The sequence below is a fragment of the Salvelinus fontinalis genome, chromosome 37 (genome assembly GCF_029448725.1).
Source record: "Salvelinus fontinalis isolate EN_2023a chromosome 37, ASM2944872v1, whole genome shotgun sequence".
Classification (NCBI taxonomy): domain Eukaryota; kingdom Metazoa; phylum Chordata; class Actinopteri; order Salmoniformes; family Salmonidae; genus Salvelinus; species Salvelinus fontinalis.
The window spans coordinates 19,309,947-19,332,545 of record NC_074701.1 but is presented as its reverse complement, the minus strand read 5'-3'; the positions used below and the strand labels follow the sequence as shown (position 1 = coordinate 19,332,545).

The 22,599-nt window shown below is 41.1% G+C and overlaps 1 protein-coding gene across 7 annotated transcripts in view; it reads right to left on the bottom strand.

Moving 5' to 3' along the window:
* kcnq5a (potassium voltage-gated channel, KQT-like subfamily, member 5a) overlaps positions 1–22,599 on the bottom strand; it is a 112,099-nt gene that overhangs the window by 49,391 nt on the left and 40,109 nt on the right. For all 7 annotated transcript variants that reach the window (XM_055902341.1, XM_055902334.1, XM_055902336.1 and 4 more), the window contains exon 2: positions 3,646–3,736. In XM_055902341.1, coding sequence (XP_055758316.1) covers positions 3,646–3,736 — 91 coding nt within the window. The remainder of the gene's footprint in view (positions 1–3,645; positions 3,737–22,599) is intronic.

Below are 22,599 nucleotides of genomic sequence, written 5' to 3'. Positions count from 1 at the left end.
GATCACCAATAATCAATATAGCATCTCGGGTTGTTAAGTTTGATAAGCTATAGCTGCAGTAAATGAAATGTCTCCATTATTCATGTGTTTTAATTTGTGCGGTGCTGCAAAATAACAAGAGAGCAGTCAGGAAGATTAGTATGCTTGAGTCTGTGTTGTTTCACTGCAGCACACACACTTGTACAGTTCACTCACACCACACACACACACACACACACACACACACACACACACACACACACACACACACACACACACACACACACACACACACACACACACACACACTATGTTCATCACATACACATACTCTTTTGACTCATCACATACGCTGATGTTACTTTTAATCTATCATATCTCCCTCAACAACCTCATACCCCTGCACATCGACATGATACTTGTACCAAGTGTATATAGCCAAGTTATTGTTACTCATTGTGTATTTAGTCCTCATGTTATTATTTTTCTATTTGTATTCTATTTATATATTTTTTTCTCTCTACATTGTTTCACTTCAACACACACATGTACAGTTTATACACACACACACACACACACACACACACACACACACACACACACACACACACACACACACACACACACACACACACACACACACACACACACACACACACACACACACACACACACACACACACGCAGTTAGAGGCAGACCCAGTAATTAATATGTTTGCAATCCATCAGTACCCCATGTAGTCTACAGTAGAGAGGCTCTAACTGCTGTGGATGATAAAAAATGACACAGGTCTACACACACGTCAGCTACCCTTGAATTTAACAGTGACATGCTTGCATCCCGCTGACCTCTGCGAACAGTTTTTAAGATTCTTTACAGAAAATGTAAAAAATATTAGATCCCAAATTGACAGTAGCCGACACCATACCAGCATTTCTGGTCAGGAGACACTTGAGGCAACTACTCTGTAACTGTCTACTGCTTCCTTTAGCTTCTTTGAGCAAATATCCTTTGAGTCCCTCATTGACACTATAGCTCACATGAAGACCTCCTCCTGCCCCTTGGACGTGATCCCTACTAGACTATTCACAAAGGTTATGCCTACTGTTGGCCCCAACATTCTGTCTATTGTAAATAGCTCCCTGACCTCTGGCTCCTTTATAGCTTTAAAGTCAACAATGACCTAATGTTGGCTGCCGATGCCGGGGAATGCTCTATTCTAGTTCTTTAGGATCTGAGTTCCGTGTTTGATACTATTGATCAAAGCATCCTTGTTGACCGGCTAGAGAGGTGGGTGGGAACCTCCGGTATTGCCCTCGACTTGTTCAGGTCATATCTACTGGGTATGCATAGGTGGTTTAGTATTGTCCCAAGCACCTATTCACTATGGCGTCCGTCGGGTCAATTCTGGGCACCATCCTTCTAGTCCTGTACATACTTTCCCTTTGTTACATCATACTCGATCATAACATTCAGTTTAACTAATATGTGGATGATACGCAGCTTTATTTACCAAGCATACCCAGTGACGAAGCCAGCGTAGCTACCCTTCACCAGTGTCTTGCTGACATCAAATGATGGATATCGGATCATTTTCTCCAGCTCAATGATAAGAAATGTGTTTTATTTGGCCCTAAACCTTGCCAGAACCCAGATTGTAAATAACCTTGGTCATTTGTCCAACAATGTAAAGCCTACGGCCAGAAACCTTAGTGTCTTCTTTGACCCTGACCTAAACCTCGAGCTGCATTTACAGAAGATTGTCCAGTCTTGCTTTTATCATCTAAGAAATATAACTAAAGTCAAGTATTTTATTTCAGTGAAATTAAATCAAATTGTATTTGTCACATGCGCCAAATACAACAGGTGTAGACCTTACAGTGAAATGCTTACTTACAAGCCCTTAACCAACAACGCAGTTTTAAGAAAAATACATGTTAAGTAAAAAATAGATTAGTAAAAAATAAGAAATAAAAGTAACAAATCTGGAGAAAGTTATACATGCTTTGATTTCCTCACACCTAGATTACAGTAACTCTTTGTATACATGTCTCAGTCAGGAATCTCTCCATCGTCTACAGTTAGTTCAAAATGCTAAAGCTCGGCTTTTTAACAGACACCGGGAAATGTAACCATATCACACCTATTTTAGCTTCTAATCACTGGCTACCGGTCACTTTTAGAATCAATTTCAAAATTGTATTAATCACGTTTAAGGCTTGGTTTAGCCCCATCCTATATCTCCAGGACGCAGCCTGAAATCCTCTGGCAGGGAACTGTTGACCATACCGAAGTCTAGGTTGAAAACTAAAGGAGACTGGGCATTTGCCATTCGGGCTCCTAAACGTTGGAAAGGTCCGTCAGAAGAGGCTTGCAGATGCAGTGGCTCTTTATAAATCCCCATAAAGATGCTTTAATGTATGATTTGAATGAGCTATCTTTTTTTATTCTCCTTCCTCCTTTCTTTGTTAGCAATTGTATTTATTTTATTATGTGAAACCTTCGTCACTTGTACTGGAAAGCGCTATACACATAATAATAATAATAATAATAATAATAATAATAATAATAATAACAATAATAATAATAATAATTATAAAAATACATCTCTGAAACGGCACATATGTAAAAATATGTGTAAGTCCTAGCGTCCTGTCCATGGGGTGTACATTTACATCAAGCTGCCTAACACAGAAAGAGGAGACAGAGTCCTGTCCCTACGGACCATTCTAGCCTCGGACAAGGCTTCCTTGTCCAATGCTTACTTACTTCTTACTTATATGTCCTGCAGCCTTGAGGGGAAATGTAGTGGTAGGTACAGGACATTAGGCGCTCATCCTGCTTGGGGCATTGTCTCTGACATTCAGATTCAAATGAAAACAGAGTTCCCCATAGAATAGTGTTTATTATCCTACAGTCTGTCTGATCCTCTGAGCCTGGCACACACACTGTGCTCTCATCAGCAGGGATACACACACACGCACACACACGTACAAGCACAGACACACACACACCTTATGCCCCGTACACAACTCTGTTGGTAGATTGCAAAATATGATTTGAATTCAATACAGGAGAAACATATTGTTTTAGGTGATAATAAAACCTATTTAGTTTAGTTACTTTTTACTCAACTTGTTTCTCTAACTTTCTAGCAAGTCAAGCTAGCTTACAGAGCAGATAGCTAGCTAAAAGCTAGACTGGGTTGAAGATACTGTAGCTAGTGACAATCTAATTTCATCAAAAACAAAACGGCATTACCATCACAATAACTAAAACCGGAAGCAACAGTCATATAATATAATTGGCTTAGTAGCCAATGTGTATTATTCAATATAACTATTAAAATAGTACTCAGTTGTAGGAATGGGTAATTGTTTACAAGTTGCTAGCTATCCCATAAAGCCATTACCAAAAACAACATATTTTCATCTTGTTCTGTGGTTTGGTAACTTCCTGTTCTATTGACGGACTCTGGCTGAACTGAAGACGACACAAAGTTTGAAAAAATTCAAAGTATATGGCATCCGTTTTGGAAAGGAGTCTTCAACTGCAAGGGGGTGCTGTGATTCCACTCCATTGAAATGGTCCCCATTGAAATGAATGACATCTAGCGCAACGCAACGGACTGCTAATTTGTAATGTGAAAGAGGCATTACACTCACCAGGATGAGCAGAAAGTGGTTGGACAGGTCCTGATGGGCAGGGATTGTGGAGAACACTGACAGGACCAGACAGCCAAACACCAAGATGAACCTGACAGAGAGAGAAACAGACATACACTACATTAGATAACACATACATCCCCTACAGATAATACACAATACACATGAAATCAAGGTCAGGTCGCGCTGTCAGAAACCCCCCCAGCTTTATTACTGTGATGAGGTACACTGCTGAGGATAAAACTGCAGAACTAGCAGTTGACACAGCATGAAAGTGTGTGATGATTATACTGTGTTAAACTCTTTTCTTCCTCTTTCTTCATCTTGTGCTCACCTTTATTGCTGCCTTTTCCCCTTTCTCCCCTCTTCTCCATCTCTTTCTCTCTAAGAAAGTCCACTCTGCCTAGGGCTATGGCTGGTACAGGATTTTTCCATTTCATTAAAAACACTATGTTCATCTTGTCAAGAGTCAGCAAGAGACATTTTGTTATTCTCTTTGTCTTATGACTTGCTCTTCCCTCACGCTCTGCTATGAGTGTGTGGGTGAGTGTCACTCTGTAAGTCTTATCTCCACAGCTCTCACCCCTCACCACTCTTCCCTCTTTCCCCTCGCTCACCCCTTTCTCCTCTACCGTCTCCCTTCTCTCCTCTGTCTCCCTCTTCCCTCTCTCCCCTCGCCTGGAGCTGAACTCAGCCCTTTCCCCTTAGACGGTGATTTATAACATCGTTTATTTTCCATGGGATTCATGTGAAATATTAGGGTGAGTAAAGGGCTGTTGGCGGTCCACTCCAGGCTGAGTTACAGTATACCTAGAGAGGGAGGAACATATGGCTTTGATAGAGCAGCAGACACTAATAGGCCTTTACCGTCAGACAGACCATGCATGGACACCAGATCAACTCCCAGCTGCTGCTCAGAGAGGAGTAGGTGTGTGTGTGTGTGTGTGTGTGTGTGTGTGTGTGTGTGTGTGTGTGTGTGTGTGTGTGTGTGTGTGTGTGTGTGTGTGTGTGTGTGTGTGTGTGTGTGTGTGTGTGTGTGTGTGTGTGTGTGTGTGTGTGTGTGTGTGTGTGTAGATGAAGAGAGTTTTATACTTTATTGCGTTGCTATTTTTACAATAATACAGATCAATGATACATTTCACAAGATCAATCTAACACAACATGGAATCAACAATGGTTTGCCACTTTTCATCCCACATTGGCACAGAACCCCTTTTTATTGTGAAATATCAATGTGTGTCATGGCCTGCGGGTGGACTTTTATCCCCGACGCACCACTACCACAACCTACCATGGGTCATTACATTTGGATTAGTTGACAGTATGACTGACACCTCTGTAACTAATGACCTCATCGATGACTGGACCAATCAATCCATCAATCAGTCCCTGGACAGAGTGATCGATAACCAACTAATCACAAGGAGGGTCAATAATTGCCATGATTGGATAGTAACTGGCTTTTGGGTTGTGTGTATAAGACGGCTTGTCTAGCTTGTTGTGTGTAACGTGCTTTTGGCTGGTATGTATGGTGTGTGTAAATTGCATATTTCTGGCATTTTTCTAGTGTGCAACTGGTAGAGACAGAAAAACAGAGGCAGCGTGACAGAGACAGAGAAAGACACAGACAGAGACAGAGACAGAGACAGAGACAGAGACAGAGACAAATACAGCGATGGAGAGGTGAAGTGCCTCTCTCTCTCCTCTCGTAATGATGAGCGCACAGAAGAGCAAAGACAAAACCATATAAAGCCAAAACGCCCCTAAACCTCATACCCAACTTAATGGAATGGAACAGCCAGTGTGAGTGTGTTAGCACCGTAGGAGTGTGTTCTGTTGGAGTGCCACTCTGGTTCCCCGGTTTAGGGGGATGTGGCTGGGGAGATGGCTTCTGGTCAGGGTGAAAGTGGAGGTGAAAGTGGAGAAGGCAAAAAGTGCAGGGTCTAGCTATCCATGCCTTGTAGGTCCTTTAATATATCCTTTTATTGTCAGTAATTCTTCCGCCCCAAATAGTCTCTCTTTGTCAATGATCCATGAGCAACATTATAGAATGGACTGACACACACACACTCACACACAAAACACTTTTTACCATCCTGTTTCATCTGGGCCGTAAATCTCCCTTAAGCGGACTCATCCAACTGGGAGAAGATTTAGAGTCAAGGAGCAGAAATACAGCTGCGTGTGTGTGTGTGTGTGTGTGTGTGTGTGTGTGTGTGTGTGTGTGTGTGTGTGTGTGTGTGTGTGTGTGTGTGTGTGTGTGTGTGTGTGTGTGTGTGTGTGTGTGTGTGTGTGTGTGTGTGTGTGTGTGTTCGTTCGTGACCAAAAGAGAGTGTGTGTATACTGTAAATGGTATATGTCAAATTTCCATCAAATTTATTTATAAAGCCCTTCTTACATCAGCTGATGTCACAAAATGTTGTACAGCAACCCAGCCTAAAATATGTGGTTTGTGTATATTGATATGCAATGTGTCTGTGTCATGTGCGTGTCTGTGTGCGTGTTTGTGTGTGTGTATGTGTGTGACGGATCAGCTATGTGAGAGGTCAGTGTTTTCCACACCATACTGCCTGGTATCATTATCTATTTCCTCCTTTCTTTTGATGCCAGCCATGCATTCCCCTTCAATCAGAGAGAGGGAGGGAGGGAGGGAGAATAAGGCAAGTGCTAAAAATACAAACAAAATAGATAATACTAAAAGGAGATGGAGAACAGGACAGTGTGAAATAGCAAATTCATTTTAAGCACTTTTCTATGTACAGTTATCACTTTTCTGAATATTCCAGTGATTGAATACCGACACGTGAATATGTGGAACGGATTTAGAAAGGCTTCTTAGGGTAACTGTAGTGCAGATATGTTCAAACATTCTGCTATAAATACACAACAGCATTACATGGCAGCATGGAGCACCCTGACAACAACCTCTGCAGTGTGCGTGCGTGTGTGTGTTTGGGATTGTGTGTGTGTGTGTGTCTGTGTGTGTGTGTGTGTGTGTGTTTGCTTTCCTGTTTTTGCCCACTAATGTAAGTGACAAATTAAAGCTGGCCCTGAGTTTGTCTGTGTCTGGGGAGAGAGAGAGAAGGAGAGAGAGAGAAGAGAAGACAAGACAAGAGAAGGGAGAAAAGAGATGAGAAAGTGAGAGGCACAGACATATTGTCTCCTTGCCAAGAGTCTATTAGTTCATCCCTGTGTTTTATCAAGTGTAGTGTAATATCTTACCTGCTGATGGGAGCGATAAAGCACAAGGTTTTATTTCTAAGCAACTACTTAACAAAACACACCAGGGCCAAGGCCACTCAGACTGAAGAGACAAACGTTCTCCAAATGAAAAACCACAACCTCTCAGCCTTCCATAAATTCTCCAAATGTTCTCTAAATGAACAACCACAACCTCTCAGCCTTCCAAACTTTCTCCAGACGTTCTCCAAGTGAAAAACCACATCCCCTCAGCCTTCCAAACTTTCTCTAGTGGCGTCATTAAGCCTGGGCTTATTGGGCTTCAGCCCCGGATGTTTTTGGTGCAGCTCCAAACCTTTTGATGGTCCAATAAAAGTATTATTATTAAAAATCTTGCAGGTTGAACACGAGCAGGCAGCAGTGAATGAGGTTTGTGCAGGGTTGGTGGTAGCTAACTAGCTAACGTTAGTCTCCCTCAGCATATGGTTGGCTAATGCTAATAAGCTAGCGTTAGCGCTCAGCATCGTTAAGCTGTTAGGTTATTTAACAGTATATTTAGTGAATGGGCAAGCTAAAGATGTTGATATGTCATGATATAAGGAAAAGTGTTTATTTCAAGCGTGTATTTGATGGGTTTCGTTTCTGTAGTTCCGTGGCTACTAGCTGGCTTGCTGACATTATTTAATTTAGCTTTTATTTGTATTATTATTTTTATTCACTTAGCTACTTACTTTTCTTTAGCAGTTGCATTGTTGAGAGGTTAACCTGCAAGTCAGCATTTCATTGCACTGTGTACTCCATGCATATCATGTGTATATGACAAATAAACAAACTTGAATTTGAACTTACAGTGGGAGGGCAGCCAGAAAGAGAGGGAAAATATGGCCAGCTTTGTGGTTAGATTGTAGGGGAACAACACATTAAAAATACATACAGTTGAAGTCGGAAGTTTACATACACCTTAGCCAAATACATTTAAACTCAGTTTTTCACAATTTCTGACATTTAAGCCTAGTAAGAATTCCCTGTTTTAGGTCAGTTAGGATCACCACTTTATTTTAAGAATGTGAAATGTCAGAGTAATAGCAGAGAGAATGATTTATTTCAGATTTTATTTCTTTCATCACATTCTCTGTGGGTTTACATACACTCAATTAGTATTTGGTAGCATTGCATTTAAATTGTTTAACTTGGGTCAAACGTTTTGGGTAGCCTTCCACAAGATTCCCACAATAAGTTGGGTGAATTTTGGCCCGTTCCTCCTGACAGAACTGGTGTACCCGAGTCAGGTTTGTGGGCCTCCTTGCTTGCACACGCTTTTTCAGTTCTGCCCACAAATGTTCTATAGGATTGAGGTCAGGGCTTTGTGATGGCCACTTCAATACCTTGACTTTGTTGTCCTTAAGCCATTTTGCCACAACTTTGGAAGTATGCTTGGGGTCATTGTCCATTTGGAAGACCCATTTGCGACTAAGCTTTAACTTCCTGACTGATGTCTTGAGAAGTTGCTTCAATATATCCACATCATTTTCCATCCTCATGATGCCATCTATTTTGTGAAGTGCATACGTCCCTCCTGCAGCAAAGCACCCCCACAACATGATGCTGCCACCCCCGTGCTTCATGGTTGGGATGGTGTTCTTCGGATTGCCAGCCTCCCCCCTTTTCCACCAGACATAATGGTGGTCATTATGGCCAAACAGTTCTATTTTTGTTTCATCAGACCAGAGGACATTTCTCAAAAAAGTATTATCTTTGTCCCCATGTGCAGTTGCCACCGTAGTCTGGCTTTCTTATGGCGGTTTTGGAGCAGTGGCCTTTTCCTTGCTGAGCGGCCTTTCAGGTTATGTTGATATAGGACTCGTTTTACTGTGGATATAGATACTTTTGTACCTGTTTCCTCCAGCATCTTCACAAGGCCCTTTGCTGTTGTTCTGGGATTGATTTGCACTTTTCGCACCAAAGTACGTTAATCTCTAGGAGACAGAACGCGTCTCCTTCCTGAGCGGTATGCAGCTGCGTGGTCCCATGGTGTTTATACTTGCATACTATTGTTTGTACAGATGAACGTGGTACCTTCAGGCATTTGGAAATTGCTCCCAAGCATGAACCAGACTTGTGGAGGTCTACCATTTTTTCCTGAGGTCTTGGCTGATTTATTTTGATTTTCCCATGATGTCAAGCAAAGAGGCACTGAGTTTGAAGGTAGGTCTTGAAATACATCCAGAGGTACACCTCCAATTGACTCAAATGATGTCAGTTAGCCTATCAGAAGCTTCTAAAGCCATGACATCATTTTCTGGAATTTTACAAGCTGTTTAAAGGCACGGTCAACTTAGTGTATGTACATTTCTGACCCACTGACCCAACTTCTGACCCAAACCCATCTCGTTCTTTATCCTATCAGCAGTTGAAGTAAAGGGGAGATCCTTAACAATACGCTTAGAAACCCATCTCGTTCTTTATCCTATCAGCAGTGGAAGTAAAGGGACTCAAGGGAAAACAGCTCTCTAAAAGTACTCGCTCAAATCCAAGTGAGTTGGTAGAGTTTTTCTCCATCCCTACAGAAGCCACACATTGAATCTTTTTTTCTAAACATTATTCTGCGAGCCTAAACCATCTAGATATACTGTACTTGTCACGTTCCTGACCTGTTTTCCTTTGTTTTGTATTCATTTTAGTTGGTCAGGGCGTGAGTTGGGTGGGTTTGTCTATGTTTGTATTTCTATGTGGGGTTTTGTGTTCGGCCTGGTATGATTCTCAATTAGAGACAGGTGTGTATTGTTTGTCTCTAATTGAGAGTCATACAAAGGCAGCCAGGGTTTCACTGGTGTTTTGTGGGTGTTTGTTCCTGTGTCCTCACAGGACAGTTGAAGGTTAGTCACGTTTGTTGTTTTGTAGTTTGTAGTGTCTTGTTTGCTGTTTTTCATTAAAAGATGGCTTATTTCCCTCAATCCGCATCTTGGTCCTATCCATGCTCCTTCTCGTCTAAGGGGGAGAACAACAATGACTGCCTTTACAGTACTGTTCTTTTTGTATTTCTGGGCTCTAACAGTGCAGACCTAGGTTGAAATATTATTTGTTTTATTTCAAACATTAGCTTCTCTGGATGGGGTTTGCACTTTTAGGATTACTCCATTGGTTCCATTGCACTGATAAAGCTAAGTTTAAGCTCAGACATGAAACATATAATACAATTTTGTGTAGCAAGCAGATTCTGTACCTTCTGACTAGGCATTACAGCATTACTTACAGGAAGTCCTTTGGGTTTACATTAAGGACATGATTTATACCTCATAGTTTTTCTTTGGCACAATGTGCAGTGGATATATATAGTAATAATTCACAACCAACGAAAAGACCATAGGGATATATGATTGAGTGAATACAATACTCATAATGCTCAATTGTGTTCAAACCTGTGCCAAGACCGGAATCATATTGTCGTATATATTGTTTTTAGACTTGTTCTCAATATCTCAGCAAAATTGGTATTTTTAAGTTAATTTGCAGCGCCTATGGTTAAACTAAGAGGGGAAATAAAGCTGTTTCTGTGTGTTCATGTGAGCTTGTGAGAGTCTCCTGTCTGATGATGGAGAGTCTGCGGCTGTCTCCTGTCAGAGCGAGACAAAGGGTTTCTAAAGTGCTACTGTACATACAGCCGCTCCAAACTCCCCACAAGTTCTATAACATCTGTGCTGTTTCGACCTTTTAAACTGTTGTGCTCATGGGGGTGTGTGTGTGGAGGAGCTGGTCTGTGGAGCAGTTCATGAAAAATACACTATAATTTCATTATTTGAAGATTGGCCAATTGATTCATTGATTGTTGTTGTTTTTTCAGGGGTGATGGAACCATTGTGCAGAGACTGACCCTGCTCACTCATCCGTCCCACTCACGTCACCATGGCAAAACGGGGTAAAGGAGGTGACACACACACACATCCTTAGTATTCCAGGGTATATGTCCTCCATGCATAAAACTCATAAATCTCCATCCATGATACTCCGTTAAATTAAACCAAACCGTGTTAACAGACAGAAAAAAGCTTTATGCAACAGCTTCCAAAAGAGGCAGTACCTGATTGACACACACAACCCACGTGACCACACAGAGAGCTGTGACTCACTGGTCTGGTTACTCGGGCTTAGCCCAAAACATTTGAGCAACCTTTTGATTGGTTCTCACATGAATGCTATTTGCATGCGCAATGCCCCCCACGCTTCCCCCACGCTTCCTCCACAAGCCAAGCTAAAGTTAGGCTAGCTGACTAGAACTGTAGGGAGAAAAACTGATGGAGCTTTCTGAAAAGAAGATAGGGAGACGACACTGCCACATAGCAACGACCAGGGGCGCAACTTTGGTTTTAGAAATATATATATATATATATTTTATCCAGTCAGATAAACACTCCAAACAGTTTACCGGACCGCTAGGAGGCATCCGCATGGTCCTAAAGCACACCGTTGCCTCGTTTTGTATCACATTCCAATGATAAAACTGGGGGGTGGACAAAAATGCAATTTCAGAATGTGGGAAGGCACATGTCTAATTTACCAGCTATCTAGCTAGTTCTAGTCTTCAAGAAGCTAGGAAAGCAGCCTCCAATTCTGACAGTCGTGTCCACAGCCTTTAGCGGTAAAGGCTGTGGTGGACGGAGGACCAAATCTGCAAGGAAAAAGGGCCTGGGTCTCAGAGTGGTGGTTGTAGAGGAAGACAAGAGCGCATGCAACCTTGAATTTGGAATTCCAGGGGAGCTGGTTGGGGAAAACCGGGACAGATGTGTGCCTTAGTCCTATACAGCTCCAAAATCATCGGAATCCTTGTGGATGAAGTCCATATGAACTACACATGGTATGTACAATGACCTAGAAGTGTACTTCGAAGGTATAGAATGGCACCTCGATGGATACACGTAATGTCGGAATGGAAATTATAGTGATGACACACCAGTGAATGATTGATTGAAAGTGCATGAAATGTTTGCATGATAGGCCTATAAGACATTAAGTAGCCTAAATAAAGTGATAGTACTGCATCATAAAGGACTGTGTAGCAGGCAGCATAAGGGCTGAAAGAGGCACTACAGAAAGTACTTTTACTGGATTAAACTATGGGAACCACACACATAACATTTTCTCATGCAAGAACTACTTGCATAATAATCAAATGTGCTTCAATGTCTTTATATTGGTACCAATTATACATTTATTCTGAATGAGGATGGGAATTAACAATCTATAGCCTACTGTTTTATCACACTCAGCACTCAAAATGAAAACCTGCCTTTCTGGAGAGTTTCTGCAAGCTTGGAGAACTGCGTTCTTTGGTGAAAGAAGATGAGATTACTATATATGAGCACATGATGTTCAAAAGTGGTATCAGAGAGTTAAACATGAGGAGCTATGTTGAGAAGGCATCAGTTACGCTAGAGATTATAACCCATGTCGACTGTCTGCTTTACATGGACCGTCACCACTCATAGATAGTGTCTTCAAAGTGAAACACAACATAAAACAAAAAGCTTTAGGTCTTTTAATGCGGTGCTAATTTTGTCATTCCCCAATGCCAACACATGATACTGTTGGTAAAGGATGTCGCATGACCTAGTGACATATATATACTGAGTATACAAAACATTAAGGACACCTGCTCTTTCCATGACATAGACTGACCAGATGAAAGCTATGACCCCTTATTGACGTCACTTGTTAAATGCACTTCAATCAGTGTAGATGAAGCTTAAAGAAGGTGAAGGACAGGTTAAAGAAGGATTTTTAAGACTTGAGACAATTGAGACATGGATTGTGTATGTGTGCCATTCAGAGGGTGAATGGGTGAGACAAAAGACTTAAGCACCTTTGAACGGGGTATGGTAGTAGGTGCCAGGTGCACCGGTTTGTGTCAAGAACTGCAACGCTGCTGGGTTTTTCACACTCAACAGTTTCCCCTGTGTATCAAGAATGGTCCACCACCCAAAGGACAACCAGCCAACTTGACACAACTGTGGGAAGCATTGGAGTCAACATGGGTCAGCATCCCTCAAAAACTGTCCCATAGACATCTAAATGTCATTTCACTATTTACAGAAGTTCAGCTATCCAGAATCAGAACCAGAATCATGCTACTATAAATGCTGAACCAGAATTGTTCCACTGCACCAGGGTACAGAGAGGGATGAAAGATACATTCACTATACATCTTCATGGAGTCTACACCTTCACATTTCACAGTCATTCAATGTTTGCTTCATGCATTATAGCATTCTGTATTCTTTATCTGTACATGTTGCATTAGATCGACATTTTTGGTTGACTTGAAAGATGATTCATATTTCTTTTGGTTTTGTTGGTCATGAGTGGAAACTTTCCAGAAGCGAACATGAGTAGTACAGTCAGGCAGGTCACTGGTGATAAAAGTCAGTATTCAAAGTCCATCCATGTCTGAGAATGTTGAGAGATGACATGGAAACCGGCCACTAGGGGCAACAGTGAGCGCTGTTACCTTCAAGTAGGGCTTAGGTTTTGCTAGGGCGTTGTGGATGGTGATTGTGGACAGGCGTAAGCATCTGCCTCTGGTTCCAAAGGTTGCATGTTTGAATCCCTTACCTTAACCATTCAGAGTTAATTCCTAACCTTAAGGACCTGAGCCCTAGGACCATGCCTCAGGACTACCTGGCCGGATGACTCCTTGCTGTCCCCAGTCCACCTGGTTATGCTGCTGCTCCAGTTTCAACTTTCTGCCTGCGGCTATGGAACCCTGACCTGTTCACTGGAAGTGCTACCTTGACCCGGACCTGCTGTTTTGGACTCTCTCTCTACCGCACCTGCTGTCTCTAACTCTGAGTGATCGGCTATGAAAAGCCAACTGACATCTACTCCTGAGGTGCTGACCTGTTGCACCCTCTACAACCACTGTGATTATTATTATCTGACCCTGCTGGTCATCTATGAACGTTTGAACATCTTGGCCATGTTCTGTTATCATCTCCACCCGGCACAGCCAGAAGAGGACTGGCCACCCCTCAGAGCCTGGTTCCTCTCTAGGTTTCTTCCTAGGTTCTGGCCTTCCTAGGGAGTTTTTCCTAGCCACCGTGCTTCTACATCTGCATTGCTTGCTGTTTGGGGTTTTAGGCTAGGTTTCTGTACAGCTCTTTGTGACATCGGCTGATGTAAAAAGGGCTTTATAAATACATTTGATTGATTGATTAAGAATTCGGATTTACTGCCTAAACTTACCTGACGTTTGGAACAACTTTGAAATTTGACATTTGAGAAACATGGATAAACATCTAATTCTGACGTGAGACTGTGAGAGCTTATTGAGTGCATTAATAGCTAGCTAGCTAGAATGCAAGGGTGATTCACATCATTGCCCTACAATTTAAACCACGCCTTATCTCAGCTCACTGGTCACCATAGCAGCACCCACCTGTAGCACGCGCCCCAGCAGGTATATTTCACTGGTCACCCCCAAAACCAATTCCTCATTTGGCCGCCTTTCCTTCCAGTTCTCTGCTGCCAATGACCGGAACGAATTTCAAAAATCACTGAAGCTGGAGACCCATATCTCCCTAACTAACTTTAAGCTCCAGCTGTCAGAGCAGCTCACAGATCACTGCACCTGTACATAGCCCATCTGTAAATAGCCCATCCAACTACCTCATCCCCATACTGTTATTTTTTTCCTCCTTTGCACCCCAATATCTCTACTTTCATCTCTACATTCATCTTCTGCACATCTATCACTGCAGTGTTTAATTGCTAAATTGTAATTATTTTGCCACTATGGCCTATTTATTGCCTTACCTCCCTTATCTTACCTCATTTGCACACACTGTATATAGACTTTTTCTATTGTATTGTTGACTGTATGCTTGTTTATTCCATGTGTAACTCTGTGTTGTTGTTTGCGTCGCACTGCTTTGCTTTATCTTGGCCAGGTCGCAGTTGTAAATGAGAACTTGTTCTCAGCTGGCCTACCTGGTTAAAATAAAGGTGAAATAAAACAACAACAAAAAAACAGGACATCCAAGAAGGAAAATTAATAGCTTCACAGGGAAAAGGAACTGTTCAGCATATAATTAGCTAACTAGTTAATTTATAACTAAAACATAAATATGATTAGCTGGCCAATTTTGAGTTGATAGCAAGCAAACTAAAGGTAATAGTTGGCTGGCTTTCTATGTGCTGAACAATGCTATCTATGGGCTGAACAATGCTATCTATGGGCTTAACAATGTGTCACGCCCTGACCTTAGAGATAATTTTTATGTCTCTATTTTGGTTTGGTTGGGGTGGGTATTCTATGTTCTATGTTTTCTATTTCTTTGTGTTTGGCCGGGTGTGGTTCTCAGAGGCAGCTGTCTATCGTTGTCTCTGATTGAGAACCATACTTAGGTATCCCTTTTTTCCACCTGTCTTTGTGGGAAGTTGACTTTGTTGAGCTTCACGGTTTGTTTTTGTAGTGTTTATTGTTTTGTTCGGCGTAATTTTTGATTAATAAAAGAAAATGTACGCTCACCACGCTGCACCTTGGTCCTCTCCTTTCAACAACCATGACACAATGCTTGCTAACATTAGCTATACTAGCTAACGTTAGTTGCTTCTTGCTAGAAACAAGATCATAACATTTAACAGGTTGCAGTTGTCTAATATGTCACTTGTTTTAGTGTAGAAAGGTTGTTATAACGTTTTGAAAATGTGTGTGGTGATTTATGCACCCTATTCATTATGTTAGCGACAAACCGTGTCCGAACTCAGAAGGTTTGTGCTAGCTACTTTGTGTGTTTCTCGGATATGGCTGGAATTGGAAGGGCTGGGGCGGTCCTATGTAAAACAATAGATCATGATTCATTCAATTCGAAATGGGGATATCCAACCAGCGTAGGGTGCCACCTTGAAGTCTGAGGGCACAGCCCCTTCATTATCTACGTTTCGTGTAGACATCAAAGCAGCCGTTAAAGACTCTCAAGTCAGGAAGACTTTAAGAGCTGGTGTCAGTCAGACTAGTACCACCAATAGCAGAGTAATACACAGACGTACTGTACGTAAGGTCATTTTAGCAATCGCTTTTATCTATGTGGGAATGAAACCCACTGATAGTTGGGGTAATCATACGTCAGAAAGCAGTGGCTACGATTCCTTATCTGAGCCTTGCCAAAAAAGAAAGAAAGAACGAGTGAAAGCCTAGCCAGTGTGAGGTGGTAATTTGCTGACTCTAGGTCTGCTCTGCCGATGTATTACAGAGAAGAAGGGGTTAATGAACCATAAAGGAGTGGAAATATCACCCTCCATTTTCTTGAGTGTGCATGAAAAGGTTCCTATGGTCTATATATCTGGAGCTGTATCGGCGGGCAGTAAAATACAGTGTCACTAGTTATGCTGAGTGGGCCTCCTTTATATACTGTACACTCACTCATCCCCTCACAGGCTTTACCCCCTATCAATAGCAGATAGCCCTTTATCAGCATTGACTGCACACACAGAGAGAGAAAGGGAAATAGAAAGAGAGAGAGATAATAATAATAATATATTAGAATTAAATAGAACAGAATTGCATAAAATAGAATGCTAACTGGTCAAATTCACAGAATTCCCCACCAAGGAACAGTTTAGTTAACCTTGTCATGAGTTGACAGCGTGTCTGCCAGTGGAGGCTGCTGAGGGGAGGACGGCTCATAATAATGGATGGAACAGAGCAAATGGAATAGCGTCAAACACATGGAAACCATGTTTGATGTATTTGATACCATTCCACCCAATTAAGGTGCCACAAACCTCCTGTGGTGTCTGCAATTAACAGAGGTCTGTCTTGGAGACATCACAGCCAATGACATTAAAGTAACACAATATGTCTAGCAGAACAAGCATTCCAACAGTGGGAATATTGGGGAATTTTCAGAATGTCCTAATCAGTCTGCCTCTGAACTTGCGATTATGGGAAAAATAAACAGTATGGATACATGCCGGGCTATTGTCATGGTAGTCTCCAAATAAAGCAGATGAGGGATTAGATGAGAGGATTGGAGAAAGGTGCTTGTGCGTTCCAAAGACACCACTTCAGGATAGATAAAACCAGATGAGAACCTTTGGCAATGAACCCTGTGATCTAAATAGGAACTTTGATTGGTAATGGGAGGGAAGCTAGGACCAGTGTATGCATATGCATGTACATGTGTGTCTTTGTGGGTGCATGGGACCTGTGTGTCGATCGGACCGAACGTACACACTCTTGGATGCAGAGTAGCGGGAGTAGCCTTTTTTGTTGGAGTGCGTCTCCTTTGATGTTTTTGGCTGGCCCAGACCCATGCAGCCCTATCATAGCATAAAGATTATTCCAGCTGATTACTGACTCATTCACATCAATATCGCTCATGTTATCTTTTTTAACGCCACTCTGACTCTGTCAATGTTTTCAGTGTGTCTCATACGGGGAAAAAATTCTAATATATTTTGCGATACATTTTTTAGGATACATGTGAAATTGGCCAAATAATGTATAAAAAATGTATTTAATACATTTGAGATACCTTCTAAAATATATTACGGAATGTATTTAAAATGTATAAATGAATGTATATCACAATATAGGTTAAATGCATCGGAAAATGTATTTAATGTCTTTCGAAAATACATTCTGAAATACATTCAAGAATGAATATTTTCACATATTTTCACATCCATTTATCAATATATTGGGTGAATATAACGAAATGGTCTTAACAATGAAGCTTTAGTAGGCTCTTTGGTATCACATGCACTTATGTCAGTCTCATTAAAACTGCAGAGCTGGCAATGTACAAGCTTAACCTATAACCACAGAACACAACATAACACATTAACTGGCATGACAATCTGTCTCATCAAAAAGCACTAAAGCAAAGCCAAGCCCCCAACAAGCCACGACTCCATATATTCTAATAGGTTGCCACCGCTACAATATATTTTGTCAAAATGCATTTTATTGTATTTGACACATACCAAAAGCACTAACATGCATTTAAATGACTACAAAGTTGATACATTACCGGTCATGTAGTGACTCCATGTCTTTCATGTGCATATGACAAATAAACAAACAAACTTGACGAGAGCATTGCAACCAACGTCCAACGGGCAGAACTTAACGTGTACTGGTTCGTTCCACGAGATAAGTGCCTTTGATATGTTATGTAGAAATTATGCAACAATATTACATTTTAAAAGCCTGTTATATGAAATTAAGTGTCCTTTAATATAGACCACATGGAGAATTCAATAAATCTGATTTTGAATATAAAGAAAGACGATAAAAAAAACATTAACACACTAACCCCCCAAAATACTGCAAGTTTTCACCATCATTGTAAATCCCTAGTTATTTTGTTGCTTGACAAAGTTATTTCTAACAATAATTATTTATTTCATGTGATTAATTTACGTACAGTATGTCGCTGATTTTAGGGTCAACCCCGTCAACTAAACTCTCATTTGAATATGGTGAAACTATTCCTTTTTTAAATATTTATTTCAAAATAATCATTGAACATCTAATAGTGAAATCTCAGTGTGAAAACAGGTGAGCTGGTTCTACTTTTTTTTCACCGTTTTCTGATGGAAAACTGATCAGGTTGAGCATTACACGTCAACCCCGTTACCCATAGACAGGCTAGAAAGGTTAACAATTTAACATTTTTGGTGACTCTCGCATTCAATTGACCCTCCTTGTTGCACACAACAAGCTTTCATCCCCTTGTCACAAGGGGACTCGTGGCTGATTTAACTAGTAATTTTAATGAAGATGCTGAGAGTCGAGAAGCAGGTGGTACGTTTAATAAAACCTAAGGGAGTGCCTTAGGGGAGGTAATAAGTGAGGTAATGGAGTACAGGTGTGCCTCATGATGAAGTACAGGTGCGCGTAATGATTGGTGCCAGAACCGGTGGTTAGTATACCGGCGACGTCAAACGCCGGAGGGGAAGAGCGGGAGTAGACGTGACAGTAATTACCAGTTGGAGGGCCATTCAAGTGAATTTTTCCCAGTTGTGGTAAAATCTCACTTCCCACTTAGTTGAGAAAGCTAAAATTCACCACTAACCATCCACTGTATAATACCAGTCATTGGAAGCATAATACCTAGACCTACACTTTAAAATATTGTGGAGCTGTGTACGATGTAAAGTCCAGCCCACTCATTATCTCAGCCAATCATGGCTAGCGGGAAGGTTGCTGCCTTTTTCTGTGGCTAAACCAACTAGGCTCGTAATTTAACAATTTCATTAATATTTACAGATGGCATACAAGTTTGTTATTAAGGCACATGAAAGTTCACATTGCAGAAGGCATTTCTGCCAACCCCAAAACATGCACATGGCTCTCCTGTGAAGTAGTGTCGCACGACATACATTTTGTACCTCTTAGTCTTTTTTTATCCAATGTAAAAAACACAATTTCAAATTTTGCTACATAACACTGAATCGAGGCGGTGGGTCACAGTTTGATTTGTGCATGGTATGCCTGTATATTGTATAAACAATTCAACAAAACAATGCACTTCAGATAACTCGGAAATATGCTGACACCAAGTATTGTAAACAGTGGAATAAGTTACAGTATATAATCAAAAATAAATGTACATGAATATAAAAATGTAAATACAATAATGTCTGTGATTAACAACAATAGCTTGCAGTTATTGTCCTTTTAATGAATAAAGGAATCTGATTATCAGCTTAGAAAGTTTAACAATTTCAACAAAGCATAAGGACTGTTTTGTAATGTCATTATTTAAAGTGATGAAAGTTGCTAACTAAACAGAGAAGATGAGAGGAGAGAAGAAAATCGAAGAAAGGAGAAGAGAAAGCACACAGAAGTGCTAGTGTGCGTGTGTGCTTTCAGCCCTCAGAGATTTACACCAGTGCTGGCGTCTGGGTGGCTGAGATACAGTGTACATCTCCACTGAAACATCCAAGCATGGTAAGGATGGCGACGTGTAAACACACACACACACACACACACACACACACACACACACATGTGCACGCACGTGAACACACACACACCGTTACACCGTCACACACACAAACACGTGCACGCACGTGAACACACACACACAGACAGTTACACCGTCACACACACATACACACACACAAACACGTGCACGCACGTGAACACGCACACAGTTACACACACACATTCAGGGGAAGTGCTGAAGCAAACCGTGTGGCCACATGCCTTTACACTTGCATATAACTTAAGCTGTGCTCAGCTGTTGCCGACTGACAGGAAAGCAGCCAGCACAGTGTGCGTATGTGTGTGCGTGTATGTGTCCACACACTCAACTGCCTGCTATTTCCTGAGCAGTCTATTACGACAGCAAGTGCAGCTGCCTCTCACAATGATATTTCACAGTGGAAAATGATGCTGTCTAATCTGACTGGAAAGTAATTTAAAGCAATATAGCTCAACAGCTAAGCAGCTCAGGAGCAGCGTGTGAGTGTGTGGGTAAGCATGCCTAAGAATGCATAAGCATGTGTGCAGGGCCAGCTCTAGCCTTTTGGGGGCCCTAAGCGAAATTTTTTGTGGCCCCCCTTTTGAGTGAGGAGTGAAAAATATACGTTTCAAAGTTAATTTCCTGCAGTGCCACACATTTTACCATAGGACAGAAAGAAAATTATGAAATATCGTAACAAATTTAATGCAATTCTACAAAAAACTTTAACGGGCAGAGAGAAATGTTTGCCGTTTTAAAACGAATTTCCTGCAATTCTACATATTTTGCATTGACTTATTTCATGTTAATGATATCTAATTGAGAGTGACTAACAAAAACAATGGGGTCCCCTGGAGGGCAGGGCACCTGGGCACGTGCCATGTGTACCCAGTCGGTATTCGGCCATCATTACTACAAGTTTAGATAAATAACTGGACTAACTTACCAATCAAAAAAATTGTTAGCTAAAATGGATAATTGAGTGACTGTAAGTGACTTACAAGACAAAAAGAAAAACTGCTGCTGAGCTGGTTAGCTGTTGAGCTATATTCCTTTAAATTACTTTACAGTCAGCTTAGACAGTTTCCTTTTCTACTGTGAAATATCACTGTGAGCGGCAGTTGCACCTGCTGTCGTAACGGACTGCTCAGGAAATAGCAGGCAGTTTGCACAACCAAACTGCACAACCAAATTTCAAACTTGCACCTTGTGTATTCCATTATTCTAACTCTTAACATTAAGTTGATACCCCAACTGAGTTCCTATAAACATAGTCAGGGGCCGTAAGTGACCACTTATGCCTGGAGCCGGCCCTGCATTCATGTGTGTGTACAGTACCAGTCAAAAGTTTGGACACACCTACTCATTCAAGCGTTTTTCTTTTGACTATTTTCTACATTGTAGAATAGTAGTGAAGACATCAAAACTACGAAATAACACATATGGAATCATGTAGTAACCAAAAAAGTGAGAAACAAATCAAAATATATTTTTGATTCTTCAAAGTAGCTACCCTTTGCCTTGATGACAGCTTTGCACACTCTTGGCATTCTCTCAACCAGCTTCATGAGATAGTCACCTGGAATGCATTTAATTTAACAGGTGTGCCTTGTTAAAAGTTCATTTATTTGGGCTGCAAAAACAATAATTTGTTTAACACTTTTTACATGTGTGTGTTATTTCATAGTTTTGATGTCTTCACTACTATTCTACAATGTAGAAAATAGTCAAAATAAAGAAAAAACCTGGAATGAGTAGGTGTGTCCAAACATTTGACTGGTACTGTATGTCCTTACGTCTTTATGAGTGTATGCATGTGTGTACATATTAACTGTGAGTGTAAACTATGCGCATGAATGAGTATCGTGCGTGTGCTCTCGACAGAACTGCGTCTTTAATTGATGTGGTCTCCTATAAATACATCGAGTCACAGTGTAGACCTTTACCTGCTTACCTGGGTGTCTGCAACACTACTACCACAGAGCATTTTGCTCCAGAGCACCCCAAACTGCTGACACACACACCTTTTACTCAGCATCCATCATACACAGCTCTGCGGACCTAGAAGATTACACCTTACACACAACCCATTGAATACACACCTTTTGCTGAGCAACGATAGTACACACAACCTTTGATTTGCACCTAGAAGATACACTACCGTTCAAAAGTTTGGGGACACTTAGAAATGTCCTTGTTTTTGAAAGATAAGCAATTTTTTTTGCCCATTAAAATAACATCAAATTGATCAGAAATACAGTGTAGACATTGTTAATGTGGTAAATGACTATTGTAGCTGGAAACAGCTGATTTTTAATGGAATATCTACATAGGAGTAAAGAGGCCCATTATCAGCAACCATCACTCCTGTGTTCCAATGGCACGTTATGTTTGCTAATCCAAGTTTATCATTTTAAAAGGCTAATTGATCATTAGAAAACCATTTGCAATTATGTTAGCACAGCTGAAAACTGTTGTTCTGATTAAAGAAGCAATAAAACTGACCTTCTTCAGACTAGTTGAGTATCTGGAGAATCAGCATTTGTGGCTTCGATTACAGGCTCAAAATGGCCAGAAACAAAACACTTTCTTCTGAAACTCGTCAGTCCATTCTTGTTCTGAGAAATGAAGGCTATTCCATGCGAGAAATTGCCAAGTAACTGAAGATCTCGTACAACGCCGTGTACTACTCCCTTCACAGAACAGGGCAAACTGGCTCTAACCAGAATAGAAAGAGGAGTGGGAGGCCCTGGTGCACAACTGAGCAAGAGGACAAGTACATTATAGTGTCTAGTTTGTGAAACAG